The sequence below is a fragment of the Filicampus tigris genome, chromosome 9 (assembly GCF_054856515.1).
Source record: "Filicampus tigris isolate MCC_2025a chromosome 9, RoL_Ftig_1.0, whole genome shotgun sequence".
NCBI classification, from domain to species: domain Eukaryota; kingdom Metazoa; phylum Chordata; class Actinopteri; order Syngnathiformes; family Syngnathidae; genus Filicampus; species Filicampus tigris.
Window position 1 is genome coordinate 25,729,196 of NC_141225.1, and position 25,079 is coordinate 25,754,274.

The 25,079-nt window shown below is 49.6% G+C and overlaps 6 protein-coding genes across 18 annotated transcripts in view; 2 read left to right on the forward strand and 4 right to left on the reverse strand.

The window, feature by feature from the left end:
- Positions 1-725, reverse strand: part of LOC147142804 (RNA-binding protein 39-like) — a 15,905-nt gene extending 15,180 nt beyond the window's left edge. For 2 of the 4 annotated variants that reach the window (XM_086040539.1, XM_086040535.1), the window contains exon 1: positions 563-725. The gene's annotated coding sequence lies outside the window, so the exon portion shown is untranslated. Of the gene's footprint in view, positions 1-354; positions 510-562 lie in introns of those variants that run through there. The other 2 variants (XM_086040540.1, XM_086040536.1) reach the window with 2 other exon arrangements.
- An 834-nt stretch (positions 726-1,559) lies between these two features.
- Positions 1,560-6,528, reverse strand: tsen2 (TSEN2 tRNA splicing endonuclease subunit). Of its 6 annotated transcripts, XM_086040569.1 has the most exons (12): positions 6,128-6,528; positions 5,436-5,502; positions 5,322-5,361; positions 4,460-4,796; positions 4,275-4,349; positions 4,097-4,147; positions 3,709-3,889; positions 3,592-3,628; positions 3,114-3,225; positions 2,950-3,039; positions 2,198-2,257; positions 1,560-2,102 (listed from the first exon to the last, which is right to left on the reverse strand). In XM_086040569.1, the coding sequence occupies exons 1-11, from the start codon at positions 6,320-6,322 to the stop codon at positions 2,228-2,230; spliced, it is 1,215 nt and encodes a 404-aa protein (XP_085896695.1). In that variant the 5' UTR covers positions 6,323-6,528; the 3' UTR covers positions 1,560-2,102; positions 2,198-2,227. The 6 variants fall into 6 exon arrangements, with proteins under 6 accessions (XP_085896695.1, XP_085896694.1, XP_085896697.1 ...); XM_086040568.1 differs by having other exon boundaries at positions 1,560-2,257; XM_086040571.1 differs by lacking the exon at positions 2,198-2,257 and having other exon boundaries at positions 6,128-6,527.
- Positions 6,529-6,747: 219 nt separating this feature from the next.
- On the reverse strand, positions 6,748-9,431 carry mkrn2os.2 (MKRN2 opposite strand, tandem duplicate 2). 2 transcript variants are annotated; one of them, XM_086040599.1, is made up of 5 exons: positions 9,101-9,431; positions 8,565-8,614; positions 8,293-8,461; positions 7,354-7,608; positions 6,748-7,259 (listed from the first exon to the last, which is right to left on the reverse strand). In XM_086040599.1, exons 1-4 carry the CDS (start codon positions 9,307-9,309, stop codon positions 7,386-7,388), a joined length of 651 nt encoding a protein of 216 aa, XP_085896725.1. In that variant the 5' UTR covers positions 9,310-9,431; the 3' UTR covers positions 6,748-7,259; positions 7,354-7,385. The 2 variants fall into 2 exon arrangements, 1 of the variants encoding a protein (XP_085896725.1); XR_015088124.1 differs by lacking the exon at positions 6,748-7,259 and adding an exon at positions 7,694-8,208 and having other exon boundaries at positions 7,481-7,608.
- Positions 9,432-9,467: 36 nt separating this feature from the next.
- Positions 9,468-11,365, reverse strand: mkrn2os.1 (MKRN2 opposite strand, tandem duplicate 1). Its single transcript, XM_086040600.1, has 4 exons — positions 11,063-11,365; positions 10,927-10,973; positions 10,130-10,286; positions 9,468-10,033 (listed from the first exon to the last, which is right to left on the reverse strand). Exons 1-4 carry the CDS (start codon positions 11,296-11,298, stop codon positions 9,832-9,834), a joined length of 642 nt encoding a protein of 213 aa, XP_085896726.1. The 5' UTR covers positions 11,299-11,365; the 3' UTR covers positions 9,468-9,831.
- Positions 11,366-12,207: 842 nt separating this feature from the next.
- On the forward strand, positions 12,208-19,846 carry mkrn2 (makorin, ring finger protein, 2). 2 transcript variants are annotated; one of them, XM_086040244.1, is made up of 10 exons: positions 12,208-12,372; positions 15,205-15,333; positions 15,613-15,740; positions 16,512-16,637; positions 16,706-16,881; positions 16,952-17,017; positions 17,824-17,972; positions 19,030-19,140; positions 19,216-19,360; positions 19,439-19,846. In XM_086040244.1, exons 1-10 carry the CDS (start codon positions 12,347-12,349, stop codon positions 19,631-19,633), a joined length of 1,251 nt encoding a protein of 416 aa, XP_085896370.1. In that variant the 5' UTR covers positions 12,208-12,346; the 3' UTR covers positions 19,634-19,846. The 2 variants fall into 2 exon arrangements, with proteins under 2 accessions (XP_085896370.1, XP_085896371.1); XM_086040245.1 differs by having other exon boundaries at positions 15,613-15,731.
- A 141-nt stretch (positions 19,847-19,987) lies between these two features.
- On the forward strand, positions 19,988-25,018 carry LOC147142809 (uncharacterized). Of its 3 annotated transcripts, XM_086040248.1 has the most exons (5): positions 19,988-23,142; positions 23,208-23,243; positions 24,103-24,142; positions 24,326-24,586; positions 24,856-25,018. In XM_086040248.1, the coding sequence occupies exons 1-5, from the start codon at positions 23,121-23,123 to the stop codon at positions 24,944-24,946; spliced, it is 450 nt and encodes a 149-aa protein (XP_085896374.1). In that variant the 5' UTR covers positions 19,988-23,120; the 3' UTR covers positions 24,947-25,018. The 3 variants fall into 3 exon arrangements, with proteins under 3 accessions (XP_085896374.1, XP_085896373.1, XP_085896375.1); XM_086040247.1 differs by having other exon boundaries at positions 19,988-23,243; XM_086040249.1 differs by lacking the exon at positions 23,208-23,243.
- The last annotated feature ends 61 nt before the right edge of the window (positions 25,019-25,079 follow it).

A 25,079-nucleotide genomic window follows, 5' to 3' on the forward strand; every position in this document is an offset into this window, starting at 1 on the left:
TCGAGAGTTGAGCAATTAAGGGAGGAAAAACTCCGCGAATGGGCAAACTCGCGATTAGCGGGGGTTCACTGTAATCCGAATATCCATTCATCTCAATGGAGAAAATGCATTTGCTATAGACGAGTAAGTGGCGTCACGTAAACGTCTTCAAGCATTAAGTCAAGGTATCCCGGTGCCATTTCAGCGCCATTTTAGGAGGCTTTTGGCCCTAAAATGGCGCTGAAATGAGCAGACTGAAATGTGGCGTTTAGCTTGAACGAGACCACACGAGCGGATGTCAAACTCGCATCTCGTGTGTCTTTTGACTGGCTTGCGAATGGCGAGTTTCCTGTAGCGAGCGAGCAGTCAACTTGCCGACGGTGGCAGGAGGAGCGGCCACTCGGCGTCTTTTCACGCGAGTCGTGTCTTCTTTCCTCGGCCTTGTGAGCGCTTCAACATTCGCGAGGCCTCCACGCAGCGCCCGGCTAGCTGTTAGCTCCCGAAGCTAACTCGATGATAATTAGCTACGCGCACATATTCCCAGGCCAGGGCAAAACAGCCGAGCGGATGAGACGGCTTTTACCTCGTCACAATCAACTCCTCGTCGGCCGCGACTGCAACAAAAAGTGTCAAACGTCACCGAGGTTGACTGACTTTGAGCGCTCCGCCGACGCCTGCGCAACGTAACTTCTTGCACTTGAAATGGCGCGATACATTCTCGCGAGACGAGATTATGGGCGCGAGATCACGAAAACACTTTGATTGACAGGTTGATTTATTTGTTGTTTCAAAAATCAACAAAATGAATAAGAGAAAAATAAAATGTAGTGTCCCGAGATCAATTGTTTGTGGCATTCGGGCCTCACTGCACATGACCCTCGTCTTTTTGTCTTGAGGTTCTATATCTGAGGTTTTGTTTTTTGGGAGGGCGGCTCATGAAATTGCGCTTTAGTGGCGAGTAGGAAGTCAGCCTACCCTGGATAACTGGAATGGAAAGCTTGTGGAGATACAGTATTTATATTAATTAGCCTGCCAAATATTCAATAAGATTTATCTGACTGCTTAATCCAGGTAATTTGTCTGCATAAGAGGTTTCTTTTCTAGGACTCTGTCCTAATAAAAGTCGGGCAACATTGACAAGCTACAGTCCGTAATTAGGCTCTTTGTGGATTTTGTGGACATTATATCCACTCACTGGACACAAAGCAAACAAAAGGTTATTTGCTAATTGGTCAGAAATATTGAATTCCTGTGAACATTCCATTATACGATAAATTGAAAAAAAAAATGCAATAGAAAAAGTGCTTTTTGCATAACTTGTATCCCTCAGTTATGCAAATATTGGGAACATTTAAATGTTATTGTTTTGAGGAAGAAAAGTCCTATTTTTCACCGTCAGTTTTCTTAATATTTATTCTCACTGGACTGTACAATCCTCAAATGAACAGACAGTCAGTGCAAAGACAAATGAAGAGTAATGTGGCTCGACCGATGGGATCTGGCGGCATTCCATTACCAATTGGAGACGCTCTAATGCAAGTCATTGCAAGTTCAAGTTAAACAATACAACACATCACAGCTTTCCTTCAAGGAACTATTTTATTTTCCTTGTTTTAACGCAGGGTTTCAGTCTTGTGGTATCAAGTCTGCACTGCTAAATTCAATGTAGAGTCAGTTCAAGAAAGCAAGATATTGATATTTGTGAATAAACATATTTCAGTTTGGCTCAGAACATGATTATTTACTCTACAGAATGAAACAACAGCACAACATGAAGGAAGGAATATTCAGACCCGGAACTCTCCAGCATCCTCATTAAATACAGTTCTTAAATAAAAAAATATAATAAAAATCAAAAAAGCTTTTTGGCAATTTATTTTCTTGTCTTTTTTTTAACCTTCTTAATGATTTCTGCTTTTTACCTCGCAATTTCAGAGTTTCCTTAAATGTAGCTAGCGTTTTATAATTTCAATGCACCCTAAGTTCATGTACAGGTTCCGCTCCTTTGTGGACCACGCCCCCCCCTGCTGCCAGCCGATCAGACGTCTTCCTGCTCAGCGCGTTCTTTGGAGGAAACCCACCTGCTGACCATCACGTCCTGCATGCACACAGCACCCACGTCACTTCACAAAATAGACATCACAGGAAAAAGTTCAGACATGCTAAATTGCCGAGCAATGGGCGGAGGTTCAGGAAATCACAAATAGTACATGCTTGCCTCCTTAAACTGTTTTGATTCGCCCGTTGATCAAACACGAACGCTTACTCTGTTCTTTTCCTGAAAGTCGAGATCGATACGTTACAGAAATCCACAATTCCTTCGGAATCAAGGCTTTGCATAGCTGCAAAGGAGCAGTAAGAAGAACATCGCTCTTCTTTATGTCCGCCCTCATCGAAGGTCAACTCAAGAATCTCATGGCGCTTTTCCAGTCCAGGTCCCAGAATGACCCCACAGCACACCGCACCGGCCTCGGTGGCTTTTCCATTACGAGCCGCGCCATCTGTGCACCCATGGCAACCTAACCCTAACCGCCCTTCTGTACGTTAAGCCTCTCGGTCATTGCGGGGGTACTTTCCAGAGGCCCCTGCCAAAGGCGAACATCCAAGAAGGAGCAACTATACTTTCATTGTATAATTCATAGACATTCTAAAGCGTAGTGCATAATACCAATACGAAATATGCACGTGAGGTGCAGGCAGTACTTAAGTCCACTAGGAGTCCCCATCCTCACATTCTACACTGTAATAATATCTGTGACTCTGAATGCGTGTGGCTTCAAAAGGCGGGGCCTGACCCGGTGAGTGACGTGTGCGTCAGCAAACGAGAGACAACAGTTCGTAGGTAGGGGAGTTCGCGCATGAAGATTGGCAAATAGGGGGGGTTGACTGCATTTGAGAGCGCCGTGTCGACGTTCATGTTCATTCCAGCGCCAACGTTAAAACATTTTTTTGAAAAGTACATGGCATCACCTGAACTTTGATCTTGCTCAGACAAGCAGGCGAGTCCAGCTCAGCTTCTGACAGGTCGGCTGGATGGATGACATAACATAGCAGCAGCTCCTGTAGGCGGAGCAACAATCATTTTTCTTGCTGGCTTTTATTACGCAGGACAAAAGGCACGGCGGCGGCATCACCTTGGAGACGTTGGAGGTGATTCTGCTCAAAGTCGCCAGAGAACGCCAGGAAAACGGACGCAGCGTAGAACCCTGAAAACGCTCGTCCACTTTTTCCACCACCACGGAATAACTGCGAGCCACACGAGAACAACATTTTTTCACATTTTTGGGGCTGTTTGAGGACCATCATGGTTCATTTTCACTCCGGGGCTTCTCAAACGTTTTGGCTCAAGGGAGAGGGCCCCCCCCCCCCCCCACCCCCCAAGACCCCCTCATAATCGTAACGCCAATTAAACCCAACTTTTGGGCAATTCTAATTCAAACAAGGTCTCTACACTATTAATTGTATTAATTGATTATGAAATTTGCTGGCAATTGATATAATGATCAATTTGTTGCCGATTCATCACTTGTTTGTTGAACCTGCAATTTGCTGATGATTTTGCAAGTGCCCCTTAATTGGAGAACCACCGTTTGACTTTGTGTGTGTGTGTACCTGGCGTGGTAGAAGGGAGGACCTTTCCTGTACAACACTGGAAAAAGAGAAAACGACATTTGTCATGGTAAGCGTCAGTCCCTTGATGCCACATGGCGACGCTGCCGCTTTTCTTACCCATGTCCACGCCGTACTTGGCGCCGCTTCCTCCTTTGGGGACCCAGCCCTTGCTGCGAAAGTGATGGTAGGCCGCGTAGGAGCTGACAAAATCGGGGCGCAGCGCCACAAACTGCCTCCACAGCTGCGTGATTGACAGGGGCTCCTGGCCAATGGCAGAGGAGGACAGGTTCACCTCAGTCAGGAGACAAACAGGTGGATTTTAGTACTTAACTCATAGTCCACAAACCCAATATCAATCAGAGTACCGTGTTAAGACTAGTGGGGCTGTAGAGAACATATTCTTGCAAAGAACATTTTTGGGTTGACTTTCCCTTTAGGTGTTCACTACAACATCTTCAAAAAAGTCCTCACTTTTCACCACTGGGGAAGACAGTGAGACAATTACCTGCTGCAGGTGGACAGAGAGGCAGCCCAGGCTGTAGACCAGGAAGAAGGCCTGCAGGCGTGCAGGCGTGCATGCGCGCACACACACACACACACACACCCACACACACCCACACACACACACACCATCTATCAGTTGATATGAATGAAATAACAGGTCCAAAGTTTCAAGACTGGACCTCCTCTAGGCTGAGCTGCAGATATTCCGTCATCCGTAAAGGATTCCGTCTGAGCTGCGGCATCTCCGCGGCAACCTGAAACAACACGGACGGCAAAAGACTCAACTTGAACACCACGAGCATTTGCCAAATGAGAAATTCACCCGAAAGGGAAAAAAATCATTCACGCGTGATTTAAGACTCACGTGGTCAACGATCACAAGGACAAAACCAGGACCTGGAACTACAGGGACATCATCGGGCTCAGAGTCCGATCTTCGGTCAGGACTGAGGTCTGGGCTCGAGCCGGGACTGCGCTCACAAAGCGGGCTCTGACTCTGTTTGGGTTCGGGGCCAGGACTGAGGTTTGCGTGCGGGTGCGCCGGAGCATCCGGTCGGGGTCGGTCGCCGTTCTCTGCCTCCTCCCTCAGCTCGTCCGCTTGGACAGGCCGACGCAGTCGTAGCAGCGTTCGACTGACCTCCGCTTGAGCCAACCCCTGAGCCAGGAGCGCCGACTCCGCCCACCCGAGCAGCTCCTCATACCTGCGGGAGGAAAAGATCAAAGGTCATCTGATCTCACAAGTGACGTATGCATAAATGTTCAGCGGAGCTTCTCATATTGGTGCCACGGAAAAGTTCGGATTTAAAAATGGTAAACTGCTTTCTGTGTTGTACTTTAAATAGTGAATTGCAACGGCTCCTTTCTTGTCCTACTGAAAATTACTCCGCCCATGTTGTCTGTTTCTTAGTAGGAATTCAATCAGGAGCCACAAGGGGTGGGAAGAGTGGATATATACATCTTTATACTGTATAGCAACCGTATGGCTAAGTTGTTGACACTGGTGGCTTTTGTAAACCAGCGCCCCTTTGTTGGCAGCCGTGTTAAGTGTGAGAAGTGCACAACAGCTCGCGGCGATGGATACATATTCCATTTGTGTATGTGTATTTAGGTTGAAGCTTTCAAAAACCAAATCATTCCCACATTTAGTATACATGGTAGTTATGTTGAATGGGTGTTGGTGTATTAAGGGGACCACGACCAGGAAGACAGGAAGTGATGTCACTCACCTGGCCTGTGTGATGACAGGAAGTAGGAAGCCTTCATGTTCTGCAGGAGAAAAAAAAACAGACAATAGTTGAGTCCAGCGTTGAGTCACAACTCGACTTCAAACGTCAACTAACGCTGCCATTGGTCGGAGACGCCGCACTGTGGTCGGGCTCTGGACAGGACGCCTTTCCCGAAATAGCCCTGAAAGAACACAAAGCGTCCAAAGGTCCACTTGCCATTAGCAAGGAAACATAGACTTATTCTGCATGATTTTTTTTTTTTTTTTTTTTTTTTTTTAAATGCACCTGCTTTTGCCTGGGATTTTTTTTAATGTTGCTGTCTGGAGACAGTCAACAAAACTAATGGGCTGGACTTATTTTCAGAAATAGTCGGATAAATTAACATTTGCTTGGATGTTTAAGTTGTCATTTAATGGGTGGGCAGAATCTCAAGACGCACAACAACAAATAAAAGTCCATTTTACATCATATGTCCCCGAAGTGTCTTAACAGCAAAAGTAAAAGCTAAAAAAAACTTAACGCGGTGTATTGATAGACATCTGATATAATATAGAAGCATTAGTCCATATCACATTTGCTCGTGTCTGAATGCTGCAAGGTATGAGCGTAAGCTATCATTTACAATCACGATAACAGTTTGTGAATGTGATCACCGCAGAAGTTCTGCGATGAGTGAAAGCCTTCAGACACAATCTATGCTGTATGCTTGTGAATCAATCATCCCAACTGGAACTGATACAAGTTAGAAATACAAGATATCATCCATAATGTTGTCACCTGCTTGTGAACGCGTTAGTTGCTGTCACCTGGTTGTAAATGTCGCTGATGTGTTCGGGCTCGGTGACCAGCACGTGTCGATTGATGAGGTCCGCCCGGTAGCTGCTCGTCGGCGGCCTCGTCGCCCTTTTTCTCTCCGGCGAGCTCCGGCGGACGGGGAGCGGCGCCGCGTACTCCTCGTCCACCCGGCAGCGGCGCCGGGGCGGCCGAAAGTCGGCCTGCATGTCGCCGGCTTCCGCGGACGACCACCGGGGACGCTCAGCTCGCACCCGCTCGGCTAAGCGACCACTACCAGACGTTGGCTCCCGTCTTTGCTAAGCCTCGTTAGCATCGTAGCATTGCGCTAGCATGCTGGCTGCTAGCTTGTCGCCAGCGCGGCCAATCCGGTGTCACCAAAATAAAAGTCCACCTCAAAACCAAGAACTCATCGGGCGGCACGACGACGCTCCTCCTTTCTTGACGGAGCGCCCAGTCCGTCATTTGTTGATATGCGCCCTGACCATGGGCGTTTCTAACCCATTTTTGGGGGTGATCAAATAGAATCCCAGCCCACCGAAAAGTCAAGAGATCTGTTCATTTTCCAAATGTATGCCCTTTTCAAATAAAGCAGAGAAGTGTTTAACATACAGTACTTTGTTGAAGCTTTATACTTTAACAACAAAATTACAGCCCCCCCCAAAAAGTCGTAATTGTTCCATCTGTGATGTACAGACAGTTGTGGTCTAAGTAGTATATACTTGCTTCTTACTTTCTACCAATTAGTACTTTACCAGCACTCTGTTTTCATGACCATTCCTCATTGTTGCTAAATTTAAGTGCAGCTCACTGTTTCATTTGTTAGGTAGAATTTAGCTGACGTTTTTATGGGTCTAGCTAGGAAACGTTTCATTTGGTCAGAGACAACACCAGTGTTCTGTGATTGCTTGCCAGCTGTTCCTCCGTGTCCTGTGCGTGGGTTAATATGAAAGCCAAGGTGCTCCCGACAAGCTAACTGATTGAATGTCCATGACCCAAAAATGTTATGCTTCTCTTTCATAAATGTGTACAATGAAAATATGCATTCAAATGAAAAAAGCAAATTAAAAATGATTGAATTTATCTTGCCCGGCTGGCAGCTCAGCTCCCCTAAACGTTGACACTAGCTCCTGGCCCTGACGTTGTCTAAAAAGAATGGATGGATTCAGAGAAGCAAAGACAGACTTTGTGATTTGATGTCATTTCACGCTGACACTTGTGCAGACCAATGTGGACCCACCGAAAAGTGCGAGCGTGCACGCAAGGAAGCCGTCACGTAGCCGTCGCTGGCCGTCTCTGGGCCACGTAGAATCGTTGCTGTCGAATGCGTCGGCGCAGGGCCGCGTACTTGCACGCTCGGCTCACGGCGGGCGCGATTAAAGTGCGTGTGAAGGCATCTCTGCTCAGAGCACCTCTGCCAAGGCCTTCCGCCGCCAACACGCTGTTCACAAACTCCACGCAGAACGTCAGGCAGTTGTGAGTGTCCTCGCAGAAACTGCCACACACACACACAGCAGCCAGGTCAGCGCCGCAGTGGAAACAAAGGCATTCGCACCGTTCGGACACGAGGGAGATCAAACCTTATTCCTGTTAGCGTTAATATTCTTAGCATTGCAACCTTGATTTGGGACTAGAACCTCCACTTGGCACAAGCAAGGACCTTCTTATGGGATTCGACTTCTCTCTTGGAGCGCCTTCTGTAAAGACTAAAACCCTGACTTGGGACAATCAGAATCATCTTGATATGTAAGTATGTACATATGTAAGAACAAGCAAGGAATTTGTCCCCGCTAGTTTGAGCCACATTGTATTTCAGCAGAAAACAACTAGTGCATCTAAAAAAAAGACCATTTTGGACGTAACACATACAATGGGTACTAAGAGTCTTGACTTAATGTAAGCTAGTACCGCCAAAACAATGACAGCTGCATGCGCAAAGGACGCAAGAACCCTCACTTGGAATTGGCCTGCATGTCTCTAAAGAATAAAACTAGCATTTGGGACTAGAACTTCCACTTGCAATGGAAACCTTCTCTCAGGACCAAAACCCTTCCATGCATGAGACTTTAGCGTTCCCTCGGAACGAGCACCTTCCCTGCGGACCAGAACGGATAAGAAGTGGAGCAGCAGCATTGCGGAGCACTTTCCGCATGGCGATTTTCTATGGACGTGTGCATACCTGTGCCAGGTGGGGTCCCACAGGGCTCCGCGTGAGAACCGCTCCAGGTACTGGTCCCACTGGGCCAGGAGGTGGAAGGTGTCGGGTTTCACTAGCGGGACGCTCACGCAAGCGCGCCAGCCGCTCTGGTCTCGGCGCACACCTCTCCCGGTGTAGTTGTACACCACGCCTATACGCACACATGCGCACACACGCGCGCGCACACACGGACACCAAGACCTTCTTCAGTGACGGCCACTTCATTGTCACAATGACGTTGATTGTGAGCCCACCTGAAGTGTTGGAGATTCCCGTGTGAAGTTCCGAAGTGCCGTCAAAGCCTCTGAAGGACAACATGCAGGGCGGGGCGGGGCGTCAGTAGCAAGGACATGCAGCATGCAGCTTTGCTGTTTCTCTGCAAAAGGCTGCCCCCCCCCCCACATACATAATTTGCGCTATTTTCCCCAGAATCCCCCGCTTATTGACAGGCTTCCAAGCCAATTAATCCCCCGCTTTTGAAAAAAACTTGAGCGTCAGTTATTTGTGGATATTTGGGGGGTGCTCCCAATAATTTGTGGAAACCCTTGCTTATTTGCATTTTTTAACTAATTCCCACTTATTTGTGGGGTTTTTTTTTATTTCGGGGGGGGTATATTTTTTCTTCAGACTTATTTACAGACTCCCCAAATTATTTGCTGTGTTTTTTCCCAACCCCTCGTAGATTATTTGCATTTCCTTTGGGAAAACACCTTCGAAAGAGAAGTTTTTTCGTGGAACGTGTCGTGAGCGCCAATCATTGGCGGTCTCGCGTGTGAGCTCGTGCGCGTACCCGTCGGTGTTGCTGTCGGCGGGCGCGACGAGGAGGCAGCACGCGGTCTTGTGTCCGTCGCCGAGCGGGTCGGGGATGGCGAGCGGCGCCTCCCGCAGGCGTCTCCCCGCCAGACGCTCGCCGCAAGCCGGACAAGCGAGAGGCATGGAGAAGCAGAAGATGTCCTTGAGGCACTCGTGGCGCACGCAGATCACGCCGGGCTCCTCCATGGACGCAGACGGGCGGGCGCGAGCGGCCCGTCGTCGCTTTTGTGGCGCCCGCGTGTCACGTGACACGAGCGGCCTATCAGGTTTCACGGAAAGAAGGGCCGACCTTCAGGTGTTCAGTTTCGCGTCGCTGTGCCGGCTCGAATAATTGACACGTGACGTCAGAGACGTATCCAAGCTTTATTGTGCGTGACACTTCTGACTAATGACATCACTTCCTGGTCATTTGAATGGCCAGCGTCCCTAATATTGTGGCCAGTGGCTGGGGAGGCTACTTTATCTATTACCTCACTTGCGTGTGACTGTGAGAGCGTTAATACAACGTGTGTGTGTGTGTGTGTGTGTGTGTGTGTGATGGCACGGACCGCATCCAGGCGTGTTGTCCCATCCCATGCGTCAAGTGTCTGAACGTGGCAATGAGTGGCAGGGGCGGTCAAGTGTCAAGTTTCCACTGAGCTGTGTTTTGCGTCGCCACGGCAACACACTTGAGAAGGGCATCCCACGAGAAGCGGGCACTTTGCAGGCTCAAGCGCTCCAGTAGCCGTGACGACGGACGTGACGGAAGAGCGCCAGATACCTGGAGGCCGCCTCCACCCGGGGCAGCACGAGGTCGGAGGTGAAACGCTCCCTAGTGATTGGTCGCTTGCCCTGTGACATCATCAGCTGGTTGATGAAGCCAAGGGCGAAACCGTAGCAACAGGAGCCAAAGGCCCTCTGCTCCTCAAACCTGCAGCACACAAGCGGACAGACGGACAGACGGACGGCCGTCATGTAAGCGGCACAGGGCGAGGAGAGGTCGTTGCGGTCGTTGCGGGAAGGCAACCTGTCCGGCGTCCACAAGTCCATAGCGGCAAAGTGGTCCAGCAGCGTGTCCCAGTTGGGCATGCGGTTGCCAGGGGCGACCAGAGGGACGACGATGCTCTGTTCCCAGCCGTGCCGCTGGCGCCGAACACCCGACTCTGTGTAACTCAAGACCACACCTGCAGCCGCACAAAAACAAGCAGAAACAGCGGCCAGGAGGTCAGCTGGGCAAGAAACTGACCAAGCGGCAGCCGACATTTGGATGGCGAGCGCCCGGGGCCTCCAAAGCCGAAACACCATCAAAAGCATTCACCTGTATTCAAGACTTGGATGAATTTGTGTACATTTCTTCACAACCCTTTTTGGACTTCATTTCATAGCTTCCTGTCGTTTGTGAGGGTTTTTTTTTCTTCAGCTATGTGCATGTGAAGCCCTTTGAGACTTTCCTGTGATTATGGGCTGTAGAACTAAAATTGACTTGACTTGATATACTGTCTTAGCCACGCCATGCAGCGTAGCGGCCCTCGAGGACCAGTCGAACTTTGAAACTTGTGTTGTAAATCGCTCCCGATGAGAATTTATTGCTTATTTGATTTGCAGCGAAATGGTAGTGTCGCGGTTTTTAAGTCTGAAAATGTGATCACCCTGGCCAAGGCCCGCACGTCTGAAAGTCATAATGATGCTCATATTGAAAGTGAACTTTGGAAGTTCTGGAACTTGGGGTTGACGCTCATTCATGATGACACGGGAATTAACATGTATGAATTTACCACCATTTACGCTTTCATGAACTCCAAGCAAGTGTTGTGTACGTGTTACCTTCGGAGTTGGAGATGCCCACGTGAAGCTCACAATCGGCTTCTTCACTGAGGACACACAAGAAATGCACGCGTGCGGGTTAGGCCTGTCGTTGTCGCGTGTCGTTTGTCGTTGTCGCCGCTGCTGCTGATTTTACCTCAGGCCGTCCGCGCCGTGCTGTGACGTGACCAGGAAGCAGCAGCTGGTGCGGTGTCCGTCCGCAACGGGCGCGCGAATGCGCACCGGAGCCTCCGCCAGGGAGAAGCTCGGCGCCCGGCCGCACTCGGGGCATCGCAGCAGGGCCGCCGGCGCCGGAGCCGCGTCGGCCGCCGCCGCTGCAGTGAACACGGTCCGCCCGCAGTGAGAGAACCGCAGCAGGTCTCCAAGATCCATGAACACGCTGGACCGGAAGTGGAGCAGGTGCCCGGCGGGGCGGAGCGGGAGCAGAGGCGGGGCCAGAACCGGATTAGCTCAGAATAACTACGAATAACGACCGCTGTAAATTCGAATTTTACATTCACTGTTCATACAGAATAGATCACACATGCTCCGTTCTTTAAAGACACACCCCATAGCATTAAGAGTCCTCTAATATTTTATTAACCTGAAATTGGTGAGTAAAAATGTATTTAGTATTTTTTATTCATTTATCCCAATAGCATAAAATGAAAATAACCGTCAAAGGAACCATTTTATATGTGGATTTTTGAATCAAATAATGTGTTTATGAATTATAATTAAATGCATTGCAAATTATGTGAATTCATTTTATTCTATTGTTCAAATAATTATTTTGTCTATTATAAACATACCACCTTAACATTTATGGATGTATGGTTACGTAATGTAAGGAAAGACGTTTGATATTTTTTGTATGAAATAAATTTCAACTTGATGGCTATTGTGCAATTGTCCGCCAACCAGTTCAAGGTGTACCCCGCCTCCTGACCAAGGACAGCTGGGATGGGCTCCAGCACTTCCGCGACACTCGTGAGGATGAGCGGATGGATAGATTCATGAAAATATAATTTATTAAATAATGGCTAATGAATTATATTCAACGTAATCTATAGAGCACTTTTGAACACAGAGAACATTTTGTTACGTGCCGTAAGGCAATTACAAGTTTCTTATTTTTCAACTCATGGACCGTGATTTGAAAATCAAATTTGAGCTCTAATTTGTCAAGCCACATAGGACAAACAGTTTGTACAGTACAGGTTTGTCTGACTGCTCATCAAGTAGAAAACACTTGTTGGTTCAGGTTTTGTTTTGTTTTTTTCGGCCGGAACATTTTTGAGCCGACGAGCCGAAACGTCGTTGCTAGCCGGACGTGTTTGTGCAGAACGCCGCTGTCAGTCAAACGGGCACACAAGTGAACGCTAGCTAGCTAGTTTAACGGAGCTAGCCGTAGCAAACATTTGGAGGCTCCGTGGGGAAGATGAGCACCAAACAGGTCACCTGCCGGTAAGTCCGAGCAACCGACCGCCTTTCTATCATCCCGTCCGTCCGTTGCCTGTCCGTCTGTGTGCTGCACGTCTATCTGCGTGTGCGTGATTGTCTGTTTTAGCCTTATGCTAATGTTTTTAGCGGTTCCATTCTCGAGCCTTCTCAGGCTACACTCTTCTTATACCCTCATTCGATCCGCATCCTGGCTGGGTTCAAATCACCGCTTATTAGAGTATCGTCTTTTTTTTTTTTTACCACAAAAAGGTCAAATGATATCCCTGCGATTTATTGATAATTCCTATTTTCGAATGTACAGTGACGTTATTATCATGCGCCAGCGGCACGCACTTCCAAACCATGGGGATAAACTAAACCGAATTTATTAGTTACTTTCGATATCGATGTTCCAAATAGCAATAACCCAACTTGTCATAAAAGTGTGCCGAGTAGACAGAAAATGTGAAGACGACTGTTACTTTAGGGTACTCAAAGTCAGAAGTAGTCATCCAAAGTAGACTAACTAAATACTCCGTGAAATAAACTATTCAAGTACCAGGTAACCGGTGAGTATCTTCTCATTTGTTTTTCCAAATAGTGCTTGAATATCAAATCGGCAAAGAAATATAGGAGTCTGCAAATTCAAAGCAACAACATCTACTGTAATTTTCTTCACCGCATGAATACAGTAACTGTCTACTTCATTGTTGTTCGATTTGGATTTTATTCTCATTGTTTTGGCTTTTTTTGGTAGTACAGTGGTACCTCTACTTACGAAATTAATTGGTTCTGGAAGAAATTTCTTAAGTAGAACATTTTGTAATTAGAGACGCGTTTTCCATGTAAATGCCCTAATCCGTTCCAAGCCCCCCAATATTCAGACATAAATGTTTTATAAAGCATAAAAATGCATCAAAACATGTAACAAATACATGTTACAATTAGATTATTGCACAATAAATGAGAGTTGTGCATAATGTAAAAAAACAAAGAATAGAGTAAAGAATAAAAATGATGGTCGTTTACCTTTTAATTGCTGTCCTCATGGTTCATGTTGTCTCTCAGAAGTGGTTTTTGTCTGGCGTTTTGTAAAGAACTGATTTAATAACGTGACGACTGTCGATACATAACGGTCATATTCTTTGGCGAGATCAACCAAACGCATCCCCTTTTCATACTTTTCTATTATCTCTTGCTTTGTTTGTTTGGACAAAAAAAACCCAGATTTTCTCCTTTTTTTTTCTTTTCCTCGTTTCTAATTCATGTAAAACTATCGGAACACCTCATGACCCGAGGGGCGAATGACGAGGATGCTGCATAGACATATCTATCACATATCTATCTATCTACCTGTCTATCTGCACACATAGACACATACGGTAGAGGTCCCTCTTAGCCAATGGGATGCCAGGAAGATGCTAGGCTAGCCAATGGCAGAGCAGCTAAGAGTATGTTGCGTTAAGGAAACTCCGGCGCTGCGAGTGGCAGCCCACACTGTATTTTTAACCTTTCGTATCTTGAAATTTCTTTCGTAACAAGAGGCAATATTTTCCTGTTGAGGCGTTTCATAACTTGAAAATTTCGTATGAAGAGACGTTCGTAAGTAGTGGTACCACTGTATTCTGTCTCCATATATCCTGGATAACCTTTTTTCTCGTAATAATTCAACTATTCCTGTAAACCTTGCTGTGTTTTTTTTTTCCCCATAAAGTTATGACTTTGTCATATAGTTAGTTTGTTTCCGTGTAAAATTAGGACTTGTGTAATTTGAAGGTTTTCACATAAAATCATCTTTTTTTTCTGGTAATGTCAATATACAACCTGTTTCATTTTTGCTAAGTAATTGGGCCTCTTACGTTTGTTGACAAACTCCCATTCCAACGAAGGTGGGACATGTAAGGAGTAAATAAAAGATTCCAATCATTTGAAAATCGCTTTCAACCAATATTCAATTGATTGCCCTACAAAGACAAGGTATTTCATGTTTACAATGATGCTTATTGTTTACGTGAATACTGACGAAAATAAAAGTTGATCCTCATTAACCTGAAACATCTTGTCTTTGTAGCGTATTCAATGTGAATATATGTTGAGAAGGATTTGCAAATGATTGCACTTTGTCTTTATCTCTGTTTTACACAACATTCCCCCAAGCAGGGCGCTACCCTAACGTTTGGACTGGTAGCACTGGTGCAACTAACTTTTTCAGTTGGTCGTACCAGCGCAGGATTTGGTCACACCTTCTTTGGGGGGGATGGTCCAGCGTGAGCACGGTTGCTGATGTGATGTTGTCATAAAAGGCTTACTCTTGACTGTGACTCAAGGTGGGATATTTGCAAACTATTTTACTACTGGAACAAGAAATTAATCTGCAACAAGCAGTGGCTGGAAAAAGGGTTAGGTCAGGGTCAGGCCCATTATTTCATATAATTTAACAATTATTTGAGATTTGTTTTTATTTGAACATGATTGAGCTCTAATAGAATGGGGATAGAGTTGTCTCAAATTTCTTCACACTAATATATCCCCAATTTACACGTTTTTCAGCTCGACAAGTATATCTGAATTCACGTACCATTTTTTCATTGTTGTGTGTGCATTGATCATGATTTATCATTTGTAAATGTTCACATGTGCCTGTGTATTGTTGACGGTGCGTTTGTGGATCAGCGGGCACGCGCCTTTTTGTTTTAAGACGAACGTCTGGCATTCATCAAGCGCATTCCAAAAATGGTACTTGGCGAGACAATCTTTTTTTTTTTTGGTTCAGTGATAGTTGGTGTTTATGTGGAAAGGACAGCCGCGTGACGTCATAGGTGCGCCGTCTGGTTTGATGTTGTGTTTGCGCCGTAGGTACTTCCTTCACGGCGTGTGCCGGGAGGGCAGCCGCTGCATGTTTTCTCACGACCCGTCCAGCAGCAAGCCTTCCACCATCTGCAAGTTCTACCAGAGAGGAGTGTGCGCCTACGGAGAACGATGCAGGTCACGTCCTCGCAAACCATAACCTTCTTTCGACATGTTTCCTAATGCCATGGAAATGATCTCAACGTTGTGTATAACAAGCACACAGCAACACCGGCACAAAACACAGGTGTAGCTAAACTGTTGGCCGTATCGCAATTGTTGCTGTACAAAACAATTGCTCGAGTGACGGTTGGATGTGAGGAAGCCAAGACGATGCTCGCTTCGATTGTTTTTCTTTTCTGAGCGGCGCGGGAGGCGCCTGGTCGAGTTTTTAACGTGACGGCGGACATTTTGCAGATACGACCACATCAAACCGTCCTACAGAGGAGGGGGCGGAGCTTCAGAGAACAAGGCGAGTCCCGGAGGCGGAGCTTCTGTCAGACCTGATGCCAGGAAGCCAATGAGAGAGGCCCAAGGTCAACAAGGTCTCCCACACGCACACACCCCCACACGCACACACACACACACACACACACACACACACACACACACACACACACACCCACACACACACACACACACACACACTAGGCATGGGCCGAGATTCGATTGTGACTGCATGATTTTCAAACATTGTGCAGTATTAACATTACAGCTGTAAAATTTCCTTTTTGGGAAATATTGAGGTAAATGAAACATTGAACAGCCATTATTTTTCAACAAAATATCGACTGTTTGGTACATTAACCTTCACATTCTTTTTCAGTTTGAATTCCTCTTAGTAATTCACAGTGTCCCATCACTGGCGAGCTTTTTTTAGAGCAGTCCCGTGGGCTACCGTTGTTGTCCTTGGGGCTAAGTAGTACACGTTGGCGCCAATTTTTTTTCAAGGACAACGCACGTTAATCAACAGAGCAAAAGGGAAGCTGTATTCTCTTTGGTCTCGCTCCCTCCCCCCTGCGCTGTGCGTAACTTCTCACCCCTCCCCTCTCGGCTCGCCGAGAAGTAGGAGAAAAAAAAATGTGACTATCCCCAATGAACTTCAAAGAAGTGTCTCGTTTACTCAACTCTGCAAGCAGCCAATCATATTGTGCAACGCTGAGAAGTCCCGTCAGCTCATCACCGGCGCCGGCCGTGCTAGCGCTTAGCGAAAGCTTGACTTTCGGCCCATGCCTAACGATGACACAAAAACAGTCTGATGAGCACGACACGATTGAAGGAAAATCGACAGTAGCTCCTTTGTGTGTGTGACTCAGTGGGGCAGCTTGAGAGCGTGTTCGGGGGCGCGGCAGTCAGCCTGGGTTCCGAGATCCCCGCCGCGTCTCCTCACTCGTACGTGGACGCCATCAGGACGGGCCTGGAAGCCTCGGCGCCAGAACAAGGTGGGACGCCGTCGCCGCTGAGTGACGCGCAAATAGCGACGGCTAACGGGCGGCCGTCGCCGGCGTAGCTCCTCCCCAGATGGGCGGAGCCTACCAGGAGCTTTCCCAGCTGTGCCCGTACGCCGCCGCCGGTCGCTGCTTCTATGAGGACGGCTGCCCGTATCTCCACGGCGACCAGTGCGAGGTGTGCCGGCTGCGCGTGCTGCACCCGCACGACGCCGAGCAGCGGCGGGCCCACGAAAAGGTGACGCCGGCGCTGTGATGTGGCCGCCGCGCGACGGCGATGTCACCGTGTTGCTCTGCTGGGCCCGCAGATGTGCCTGCTGGCCTTCGAGCGGGACATGGAGAAAGCCTTCGCCGCGCAGCTCAGCCAAGACAAGGTATGGCTCCGTCTCATGCGCTCGCAGAGGCCTTGCAAAGGCCTTGCAAAGGCCTTGCAGCTCGCTCATCTGACGGCTGTCGGGGTTCTTGCTCTGCCTGCCCGCTCTGCTTCCTAATACCTTTGGACCTTTTCCAGCCAGCGGGCTCCACTTCTCGGGTTCACGTTATTGCTCGCGCCAGTACACTGACAGCTTCCAACGTTTTTTGGCAGGGAAATTCTATTCTGTTCTGACGAGTCTCTGATGGCCGATAATACATCCGTTCCCGTTCAAGGAAGTATTTCAGATTTCAGTTTGCAGTTCACTTTCAAAGAGATTCTGCCGACCCTGGGAGCACTCTGCACCTTTGAAATCAAAACAAACAAGTCAGACCTTAACATTTCTGTCATTTTGACATTTTGGAGGACTTTATTTACTGTTGAAAACATCCGGAGCCATTGTTTAAGTTTTCATGCGGGGGCTCCCTTTTTGTCAGTATTTTATTTGACAACAGAGATGTATATTGGCAACCATTAATGATAGCATTATGCAAATCTGAAAAACCGTTCAATACGCAAATGCTCGATATTTGTGCTTTTCCAAAATGAATTTGGGCTGGAACTATGGGTTATGGCCCCCGTGACTGCTACTAATCAATATCGATATCGGCCCTGACCTGAAAAGCATATGGCTCGGTCTATGATCTGCGGTTTTTGGTTGATCCGTTACGTTAGTCATTGGTCACTCGAGCAATCTTGATGATGCCGATGATGATTTTGAAAAGGCCTCGTTGTTGTTGTTGTTGTTGTTCATCTGTTTGCTTGGAGGTGTGTTCCATCTGCATGGAGGTGGTGGTGCAGAAGGCCATCCCGTCCGAGCGCCGCTTTGGCATCTTGTCCTCGTGCTGTCACATCTTCTGCCTGGCGTGCATCCGACAGTGGAGATGCACGCGCAACTTCAGCAACAAGATCATCAAGTGAGCTCACACGTCTGGTCATTTGTCGTGCGACGACGTCATGGCGAGCGCATGTCTCACGATGCGGCAAGTCGGCGGCGCCAGGGTCGGGTGACGTGTTATGGGGAAGGCACACGTCACCGCGTGTCATGCGACGGGTCGCGGGGCCGGCGTGTCTTCCGGTGCTGCTCCATTATGGAGAATAACGTTCAGATCAGGATCATTTTGGTCATTGGTCATTATTCAAACCATCAACTGTGTTGGGCTACAAAACAAGAACATGTTCAGCCGTCCAAAATGGAAAGGCCGCACAAAAGTCACAAAATGACTTCTTATAACATTTTTCCAAAAGGTGCAAATGTATGATTTGAAACCTAGCACGTTGCATATATATCCTACTAAGAATAGTTTTTGACAATGATGCCAATTCCGTAATTGTCATATGGAGTGTCAGAATTGTAATAGAATTTTGCTGAATTGCACAGCCCTAGTCTGCCGCGTTGCCTTAATTCAACTGGCTTGGCGTCGCAGCTGTACTACAAATGAGAAGAACGCCGGAAATGTTGTTGTCCCTTCCAAGTGCCCCGCGGCTCCCCTCACGGTGGCGCCGGCCGTCCTGGTGTTCTTTGAGAGCGGACGTCTCCGTGGCCGCGTGCGCCCAAAGTGAGACGCACGCACGCATACAAAATGGTGGGCTCAAGGCTTCTCGCCCCGTCAGGTCGTCAGGTCGTCGCTCTCGCTTCGCCGACCGCCAATTGCGGATCCTTCTTTCAAAGCATCCAATCCGACGATCGCAAGCCGATGCCTTCGTTGGCCGTGGCGTCTTGGGTCAATCTTTCAAAAGTCTTGTCGTGGCATTTGAGTAGTCTCGAATGTCAAAATGAAGGAATTTCGTTGACAAGACGGAAAAGTGTTGGCCAACGGCCATGATGCGGCCCTGCAAACAGCGAGGCGGGCGCTTTCCGCGGGGACTGGCACGAGCGGGGCATTTCGGGGCGCCGGCTTGCCTTAAGCTAACGCGACCAATGAATGGCCGGCAAAAGTGGCCTGACGTGCGGCGTGACGGCTCCGCCCTCAGGTCCTGCCCGGAGTGCCGCCTGGTGTCGGAGTTCGTCATCCCGTCGGTGTACTGGGTGGAGGAGCAGGAGGACAAGGACAACCTCATCGAGCTCTTCAAGTCGGGAGTGAGGTGAGCGGCGGCGGCGGCGGCGGCAACCCTAAGCCGAACCCGGCTACAGGGCTCCTCCCCTTTGTGTGTGCGCAGCAAGAAGGCGTGCAAGTACTTCGACCAGGGCCGCGGCTCGTGCCCCTTCGGGGGCAAGTGCTTGTACCTCCACGCCTTCCCGGACGGAAGCCGAGCGGAGGCGGAGAAGCCGCGCAAGCAGCTGAGCTCGGAGGGGAACATCCGGGTCAGCGCCCGCCGCAGCGCCGCGGCGCCGGCCGGCGGGCGAGCCGCCCTGACCGCGCGCTGTGCTTTCTGCCGGCAGTTCATGAACAACGTGCGCCTGTGGGACTTCATCGAAGAGCGCGAGCAGCACCCCGGCGCCCGCCCGCTGCCGTCGCCCGATGACGACATGGCCGAGCTGAGGGAGCTCTTCATGCAGATGTCGGCGCCGGGCCACGACGGGCCCGAGCCCGCCCCGGACCAGCAGCAGCAGCAGCAGCAGCAGCAGCAGCAGTAGACCGCCGCCACCGCCGCAGCTCAATAAGCACGCGCACACACACACACACGCACACACACAGACACGGTCATGACTTCCGGCCTGCGGGCTGCCACGTGAATACTTGATCTATTTATAGACACTGGAAAAGTTTGCGGCGCCTCCAGAAGATGTGTGCTCTCTTTTATTGTCGGTGTTTGTCCCCAGCCCAATAAAAGAGCTCGTGTAGCAACACGGCTAGTTCTTGCTTTCTTCACTTGGGTTGCGCCGGTTTTGGGGCAAAGTGGCGGCGGCGGTGGCGGCGGCGGTAGCGGCGTCTTCCTCCTCCTCCTCGGCCTCCCTTTGGCTTGGCTTTCTTGTCTTCTCTCTCTTCTTTCCCCCCCCCCTCCCCCCCTTGGATTTTGGCTTTTCCATCTCTTCATTTGTTTTTCTGCCTTTCTTTGTTTATGCCTCTCATGTTTTTTCCCTTCCTTCTGCATTTACTTTCATTTTGTTTTTGTTTTCTTGCTCTCATCTTCCCTTCTCTTTATCCTCAGTCTTGATTTTGCCCTCATTTTTCTTCCTTCCCCACACTTTTCCATCCCTTGCTTTTTTTTTCTATTTTCTTTTTCATCTTTTCTCACTTGCTTTCTTTTTCCTCTTTCCGTGGTTTTCCCTCCCTTTCTGTTCTTCCTTTTCCTTGTTACTTTCTCCTTTCTTTCCTTGCCTTCCCGTTTCTCTCATCTCCCTTCCGTTGTATTTCTTATTTGCCGGCTTTGCGTCCGCTTTTCTTTGCGGACGAGCGGCCAAGCGGCTCGCGACGTGAGGATTGATGGCTCGGTTGCCGGCTCTCGCCAAAACGTGACGGCGTGCGAGCAAACCGCAGTGCGTGCGTCACCTATGTCACGCGTGCGTGTTGGTATGCTAAAGAGCGCTAAGCCGCCTTCTGGCTAAGTGTACGTGCGCAATGTAAACATGAACTGTGCAATTTGCGTCGACGGGTGCGAATCCATGGCAGGCGGCACATTTGAGTCGATGCGTGTTCAAAAAGTCCCTTTATTGCCCATTCGCTCAAGTTGGGAAGTTTGAACTGCAACACGCACCACGGTCAGTTGGCGTTGAATATACTAACTCTCAAACACACGCGCGCACACGCAGTGTCCTGTGCAAGTAGCGTGCTAAAAAATGGAGGTCAACGGTCAATGGACTGTCACTTGACATGCTCACAGCGGCCTGGGATCCAATCCACAACCTGCGGGTTGGGAAACGAACACTGCCACAGAGCCAGGCCGCCCCCGAGGAGAAAATAACGATTGCAATCGGTTGCCGCATGGAGGCGCACAACACAGCCGACTTCCAATAGCGGGCCTGAGCCCTAAAAAGAAAACGTGTGACTAGTGGTGATGGTTGTCCTTTTTTTTTTCCCCCCTTTTCCCCCTCAGCCTCCCCTCTTTTCTGTTGTGGTGTGGCAAGAATCAGGAAGTCCCTCGGTGTCTTCCAACTTTGAATCCGTCAGTCAGCCTATTTCAAGGGTGACAAGCATTCGTCTGCGAGTTGTCGTCAGTATTTCAGCCAAACGGCGTCGAGAACGGACGGAGCGGTAGCGCGCCACACGCAGGAGCCGCACAGCCGACAACCCCCCCCAAAATGTAACCGTGTCGCATGCCTTTCGGGGCCATTTTGTTTTGATTCCACCGATGGCGACGCTGAGCGGAGCCAGAGGTAGCAACTGAGAGCGTTGTCTCAGGAGATGGGGCAGAACATTTGAGACGAGCGCTTTGAAGGTAGATGCCATCCCCGCGCAGCGTATGTTCCTGTGACTCCAGTTGTAGCTGTTCACAAATGTAACATCCGTGAGACAACCTCCCCGCCGAACGTGGCTGCGGTTGGAAAACGGACCAGAAAAGAATATGAACGGTAACAAAAGAGCCCAGAAGAACCTGCAAAGAAATGAAAGGCCGAGGTCAAGGTACGTTCCTTTCCGTACGTCATTTGCGCCAAAGTGCGCCTGGTGGGACACAGCATAGAGGCCACCGCTGTCGGAAAGGAATCGGTCCAAAAATGTCAAAGGACGGACGAGATCAAACGGGAGCTCTTTGTCCAGGCACATCAGCTTTGTGTTGTCGGATGGCAAGTCGAAGCCAAGCACAAAGGGGACCCCCCCTCCCCAAAAAAAAAGAGCAAAGCTGTCCCGTCCCGACTGTGAAACGTGGTGGGCGGAGGGTCCCGGGGCTGCTCCACGTGGTGGGTGGGGGGTCCTGGGACTGCTCCCGGGCTGCTCCGGGGCTCCTCCGGGGCTGCCCGTTTTCACAAGGCTTCTTGTCACGGCCGATTGGCCCAAACGCACAAACTCGAGAGTGGCCTTCCATGGGCGCTGATCCAAACCCTGGCGGCATTGCAGCCGCAATTTGCCGTCTGGACAAAAAGCGGCCTTCCCACCTGCCACAACTTTGCTCACCAAGAGTGGCAGAGTCCAAAGTTGGAACAAATGCAACAAGGCCTTTCCGTCATTGGCGTCCGGCTTGATTGACGATTTCATCTTTGTTTGGCCGAACTACACTTCAAAAGCAGGTTCTTCCTGTTTGGTCCTTGAACGGAGGCGTCCCAACTTTGGCAGTTGTGTGGCGCCGCTTTCCCACCTCACGCTGCGCACACGCCATACAATGAGGAACCTTTGTGTTGACCCTAAGCCTTCATTCTTTCCACCGACACAATATTGGTCCCAGTAGCCACCGTGCGTGTTTTGGCGCGTACCGCTGGAAAAAATGTCCGGTTTGTGTACAGGGTACAACACGGAAAGCGGTCGCGCAATATCAAGTATCAAGTTTTCCGTGACACAAGAATGAGAGTGCGCACCCTTCACGTCACCGTGTGTCCATCCGTCCGTCCGTCCGTCCATCCATCCATCCATCCATCCATCCATGCATTGGTACTCATGAAGGTGCATGAAAAGACATGGAAAGAAAAGGTCTTGGGACTTTTGTTGAACGTGCACGGGAAAGTGTTGAGTTGGTTCAAGGCAAACACTTTGTTCCCCTCAAACAACCCAAAGCAGCTTCCATTGCACGCAGAGGGCGGGGCCGGCGCGGGGGGCCCCCGGGCATCCACCCGAGGCTTCCGCGCATCCCCCACGTTTCCTGTCGACCGAACGCCAGAAAGTGGCGGCCAGAAAGTTTGAAAGAATTGCATCCCATAAGCCCCCGCCGACATTTGTCTTTTTTTAGGGGCGCGTCCAAAACTCTCAGCGGACCTTGCGCCGCTGCCATTCCGCAAAGGTCCAAATGAGGGCCGGGCCTTCCCGAGCCGGAGCCAGGGGCAGTCCAAAGGGGCTCGGCCGACGCGAGTCACGCAGCGGCTCCGGGCAACCTTTGTTTGACGTCAAAGACGACAATCACACAGCCGGCGGGCGGGTGGGCGGGCGGGCGGGTCCGTTTAGCTGCGACTTGTCTCGGGGGCGGCCGGCAGGGGCCTATAAAGAGGAAGCGAGAGCGCCGTCGAGCTAGACGCCGACACGAAGAGCAAGAGGACCATGGCCTTCACGCTCGGCAACGGTGAGCGGCGGCCGCGCTTCCCTTCTGTGCTTTTGGGCTCATGCCTCTGCCTTTGTTTCCTTCAGGTGTGATGCTCACCTTCCTTGTGCTCCACGTGACAGGTGCGCCCGACCGCCCGCCCGCCCGCCCGCTCGCATGCACGCACACGTCGGCGCAGTACCACATTGCGTACGGGCGGCAGCCGGCGAGGCGCCGACCGCGCCGCGCTTTCTGCAAGTCAGACATCGCCTAGCTGAACTCGGCTAGCGATGGTCTCGAGGTACAAAGTGGCGGCTGCTCAATTGGGGCTCACCTTGAATAAGGCCAAAATAGATCAGCAGGGGTTACGTTGGAAATATGGGAAAATGCATCCCTCCTTGCAGATTTTGTATTCGATTTATTTTTTTTGCCACAGTTTAATAAGAGTGTTTTGTTCTGCCTGCCGTATATTTGGTTGTAATTTCACTGCCGGCACACTTTGTTTTTTTTTTCCCTGTAAACTTGAAAGAAGAATGAGAAGAGGAAGTATTGTAGCTTCGCCTCATTTTTAAAGCGGGAGTCAACCAAGCCCCCCCCCCGCGAATTGTTTGCAATACGTTGAATGAGCCTCCGCTGGCCGAAACATGACATGGGGATGAATGCTGCCTTTGTGGAATATGAGCTAAGCGGCAAAATGCCCCCGTTTTTGTCCGTGTCAGGGGGCGGCCATTTTGGTGACTCGCTGTCGATGGAAAATGACGTCGCAGTGGCTCAGGGCTCCGCTAATGACCAATCCGTGTTAGAAAATAAGATCAAGTAAGTCCGGAAGTAGCCCAGCAGCCGCCACATCAAAACGGATGTACGCACGCTTAAAGTCAACTCGCAAATGTTTGTATGTGCAAAGTGTCACGTGTGTATGGATGGGATGTCTGGAGACTGTATGAATGGGTTAGGCGGGGATGTCATGTGTCTAACTGCTGTGTTTCATACCTTTGTGTTCAGATGCTGCAGTGCTACCTGCAGTACAAGTGGAGCCAGTCAGGTGAGAGAAAAGAAAACACGCAATCCATGTCAACTCTCATGCAGACGTGCGTGCGTGCGTGCGTGCACAATATGTATATGCAGGCAGCTCTGCGTATGCGCTCATTCCGAGCGCTTTCTAATATTTGGAGCCAAGAGTGAGGTGTGTGTGTGTGTGTGTGTGCCGTGCTATGTTTTGCTTCAGTGGAAATGCAGCCACGGACAAGATTTACCCGCCTCCTCCGGATGGCTCGGTTCTGCTCACCAATCATCTAGAACCGATGTCGCAGGAACTCCCGGACCGGGAACTCTCGGACCGGGAATTCCCGGACGGTCCGTCCGACGGTGACGGTCTGGAGCACGATGAGCGTCCGCACCATCTGGGCCAGGTGGCTCAGGCGGGTCTTGAGGTTCTTGAAGACAGACTTGAGGCGCGCGAGGAGTACCAGGAATTCCTTCTCAAGCAGTGAGAGACACGGACAATTCCTTCACGTCATCTTTGTTCTCGTGTGTTTGACTTGACGTTGCCATCGGTTTTTGTCAAGATGTCAATTTGAGCTTTTTGCCGGACGCTTGTCCCGTCACGATCTTTGTCTTGTCCTGACCTTTGTCTTCATTTTTGTGTTGCCTTGAGGATTTCCCTGTCCAGATTTTGCCTCGTCGGTGATCTTCACTTCTTTTGGATATTTGTCTTGCTGCTTTTCTTGATGCTGGTGTTTTCTGTTGTGTTTTCAGGAAAATGCTGCAGCAAGTGCAGCAGCAGCAGCAGGAGCTGCAGCAAGTGCAGCAGCCGCCGCCGCCGCCACCGCCGCCGGCCAAGAAATGAAGAAGTCCCCTGGACAACCGTCAAATGTCCCAGTTGCATCAAGGCTAAAATAAACTCTCGATTTGAACATGATCATTATTTTTGCTCCACTACTTGCCTTGGGTTTTTTCACTCTTGCACAAGACGGCGCGTC

Bases quoted from the DNA above. Each gene is read 5' to 3' on its own strand.
- tsen2 (XM_086040566.1), bottom strand. From the start codon at position 6,322: ATGCAGGCCGACTTTCGGCCGCCCCGGCGCCGCTGCCGGGTGGACGAG. The intron at 5,362-5,435 runs GTTAGTTGACGT...TTTCTCCTGCAG, and splicing joins CGTCTCCGACCAATGGCAGC to AACATGAAGGCTTCCTACTT. The intron at 3,226-3,591 runs GTACACACACAC...TGTGGCTCGCAG, and splicing joins CCTCCCTTCTACCACGCCAG to TTATTCCGTGGTGGTGGAAA.
- mkrn2os.2 (XM_086040599.1), bottom strand. From the start codon at position 9,309: ATGGAGGAGCCCGGCGTGATCTGCGTGCGCCACGAGTGCCTCAAGGAC. The intron at 8,462-8,564 runs GTGGGCTCACAA...GTGTGCGTATAG, and splicing joins GGGAATCTCCAACACTTCAG to GCGTGGTGTACAACTACACC. The intron at 7,609-8,292 runs GTATGCACACGT...TGTGTGTGGCAG, and splicing joins TGGGACCCCACCTGGCACAG to TTTCTGCGAGGACACTCACA.
- mkrn2os.1 (XM_086040600.1), bottom strand. From the start codon at position 11,298: ATGGATCTTGGAGACCTGCTGCGGTTCTCTCACTGCGGGCGGACCGTG. The intron at 10,974-11,062 runs GTAAAATCAGCA...GTGTGTCCTCAG, and splicing joins CACGGCGCGGACGGCCTGAG to TGAAGAAGCCGATTGTGAGC. The intron at 10,287-10,926 runs GTAACACGTACA...GTGCGGCTGCAG, and splicing joins GGGCATCTCCAACTCCGAAG to GTGTGGTCTTGAGTTACACA.
- mkrn2 (XM_086040244.1), top strand. From the start codon at position 12,347: ATGAGCACCAAACAGGTCACCTGCCG. The intron at 15,741-16,511 runs GTCTCCCACACG...TGTGTGACTCAG, and splicing joins AGAGGCCCAAGGTCAACAAG to TGGGGCAGCTTGAGAGCGTG. The intron at 17,973-19,029 runs GTGAGCTCACAC...CTCCGCCCTCAG, and splicing joins TTCAGCAACAAGATCATCAA to GTCCTGCCCGGAGTGCCGCC.
- LOC147142809 (XM_086040247.1), top strand. From the start codon at position 23,183: ATGCCTCTGCCTTTGTTTCCTTCAGGTGTGATGCTCACCTTCCTTGTG. The intron at 23,244-24,102 runs GTGCGCCCGACC...CTTTGTGTTCAG, and splicing joins CCTTGTGCTCCACGTGACAG to ATGCTGCAGTGCTACCTGCA. The intron at 24,143-24,325 runs GTGAGAGAAAAG...GTTTTGCTTCAG, and splicing joins GTACAAGTGGAGCCAGTCAG to TGGAAATGCAGCCACGGACA.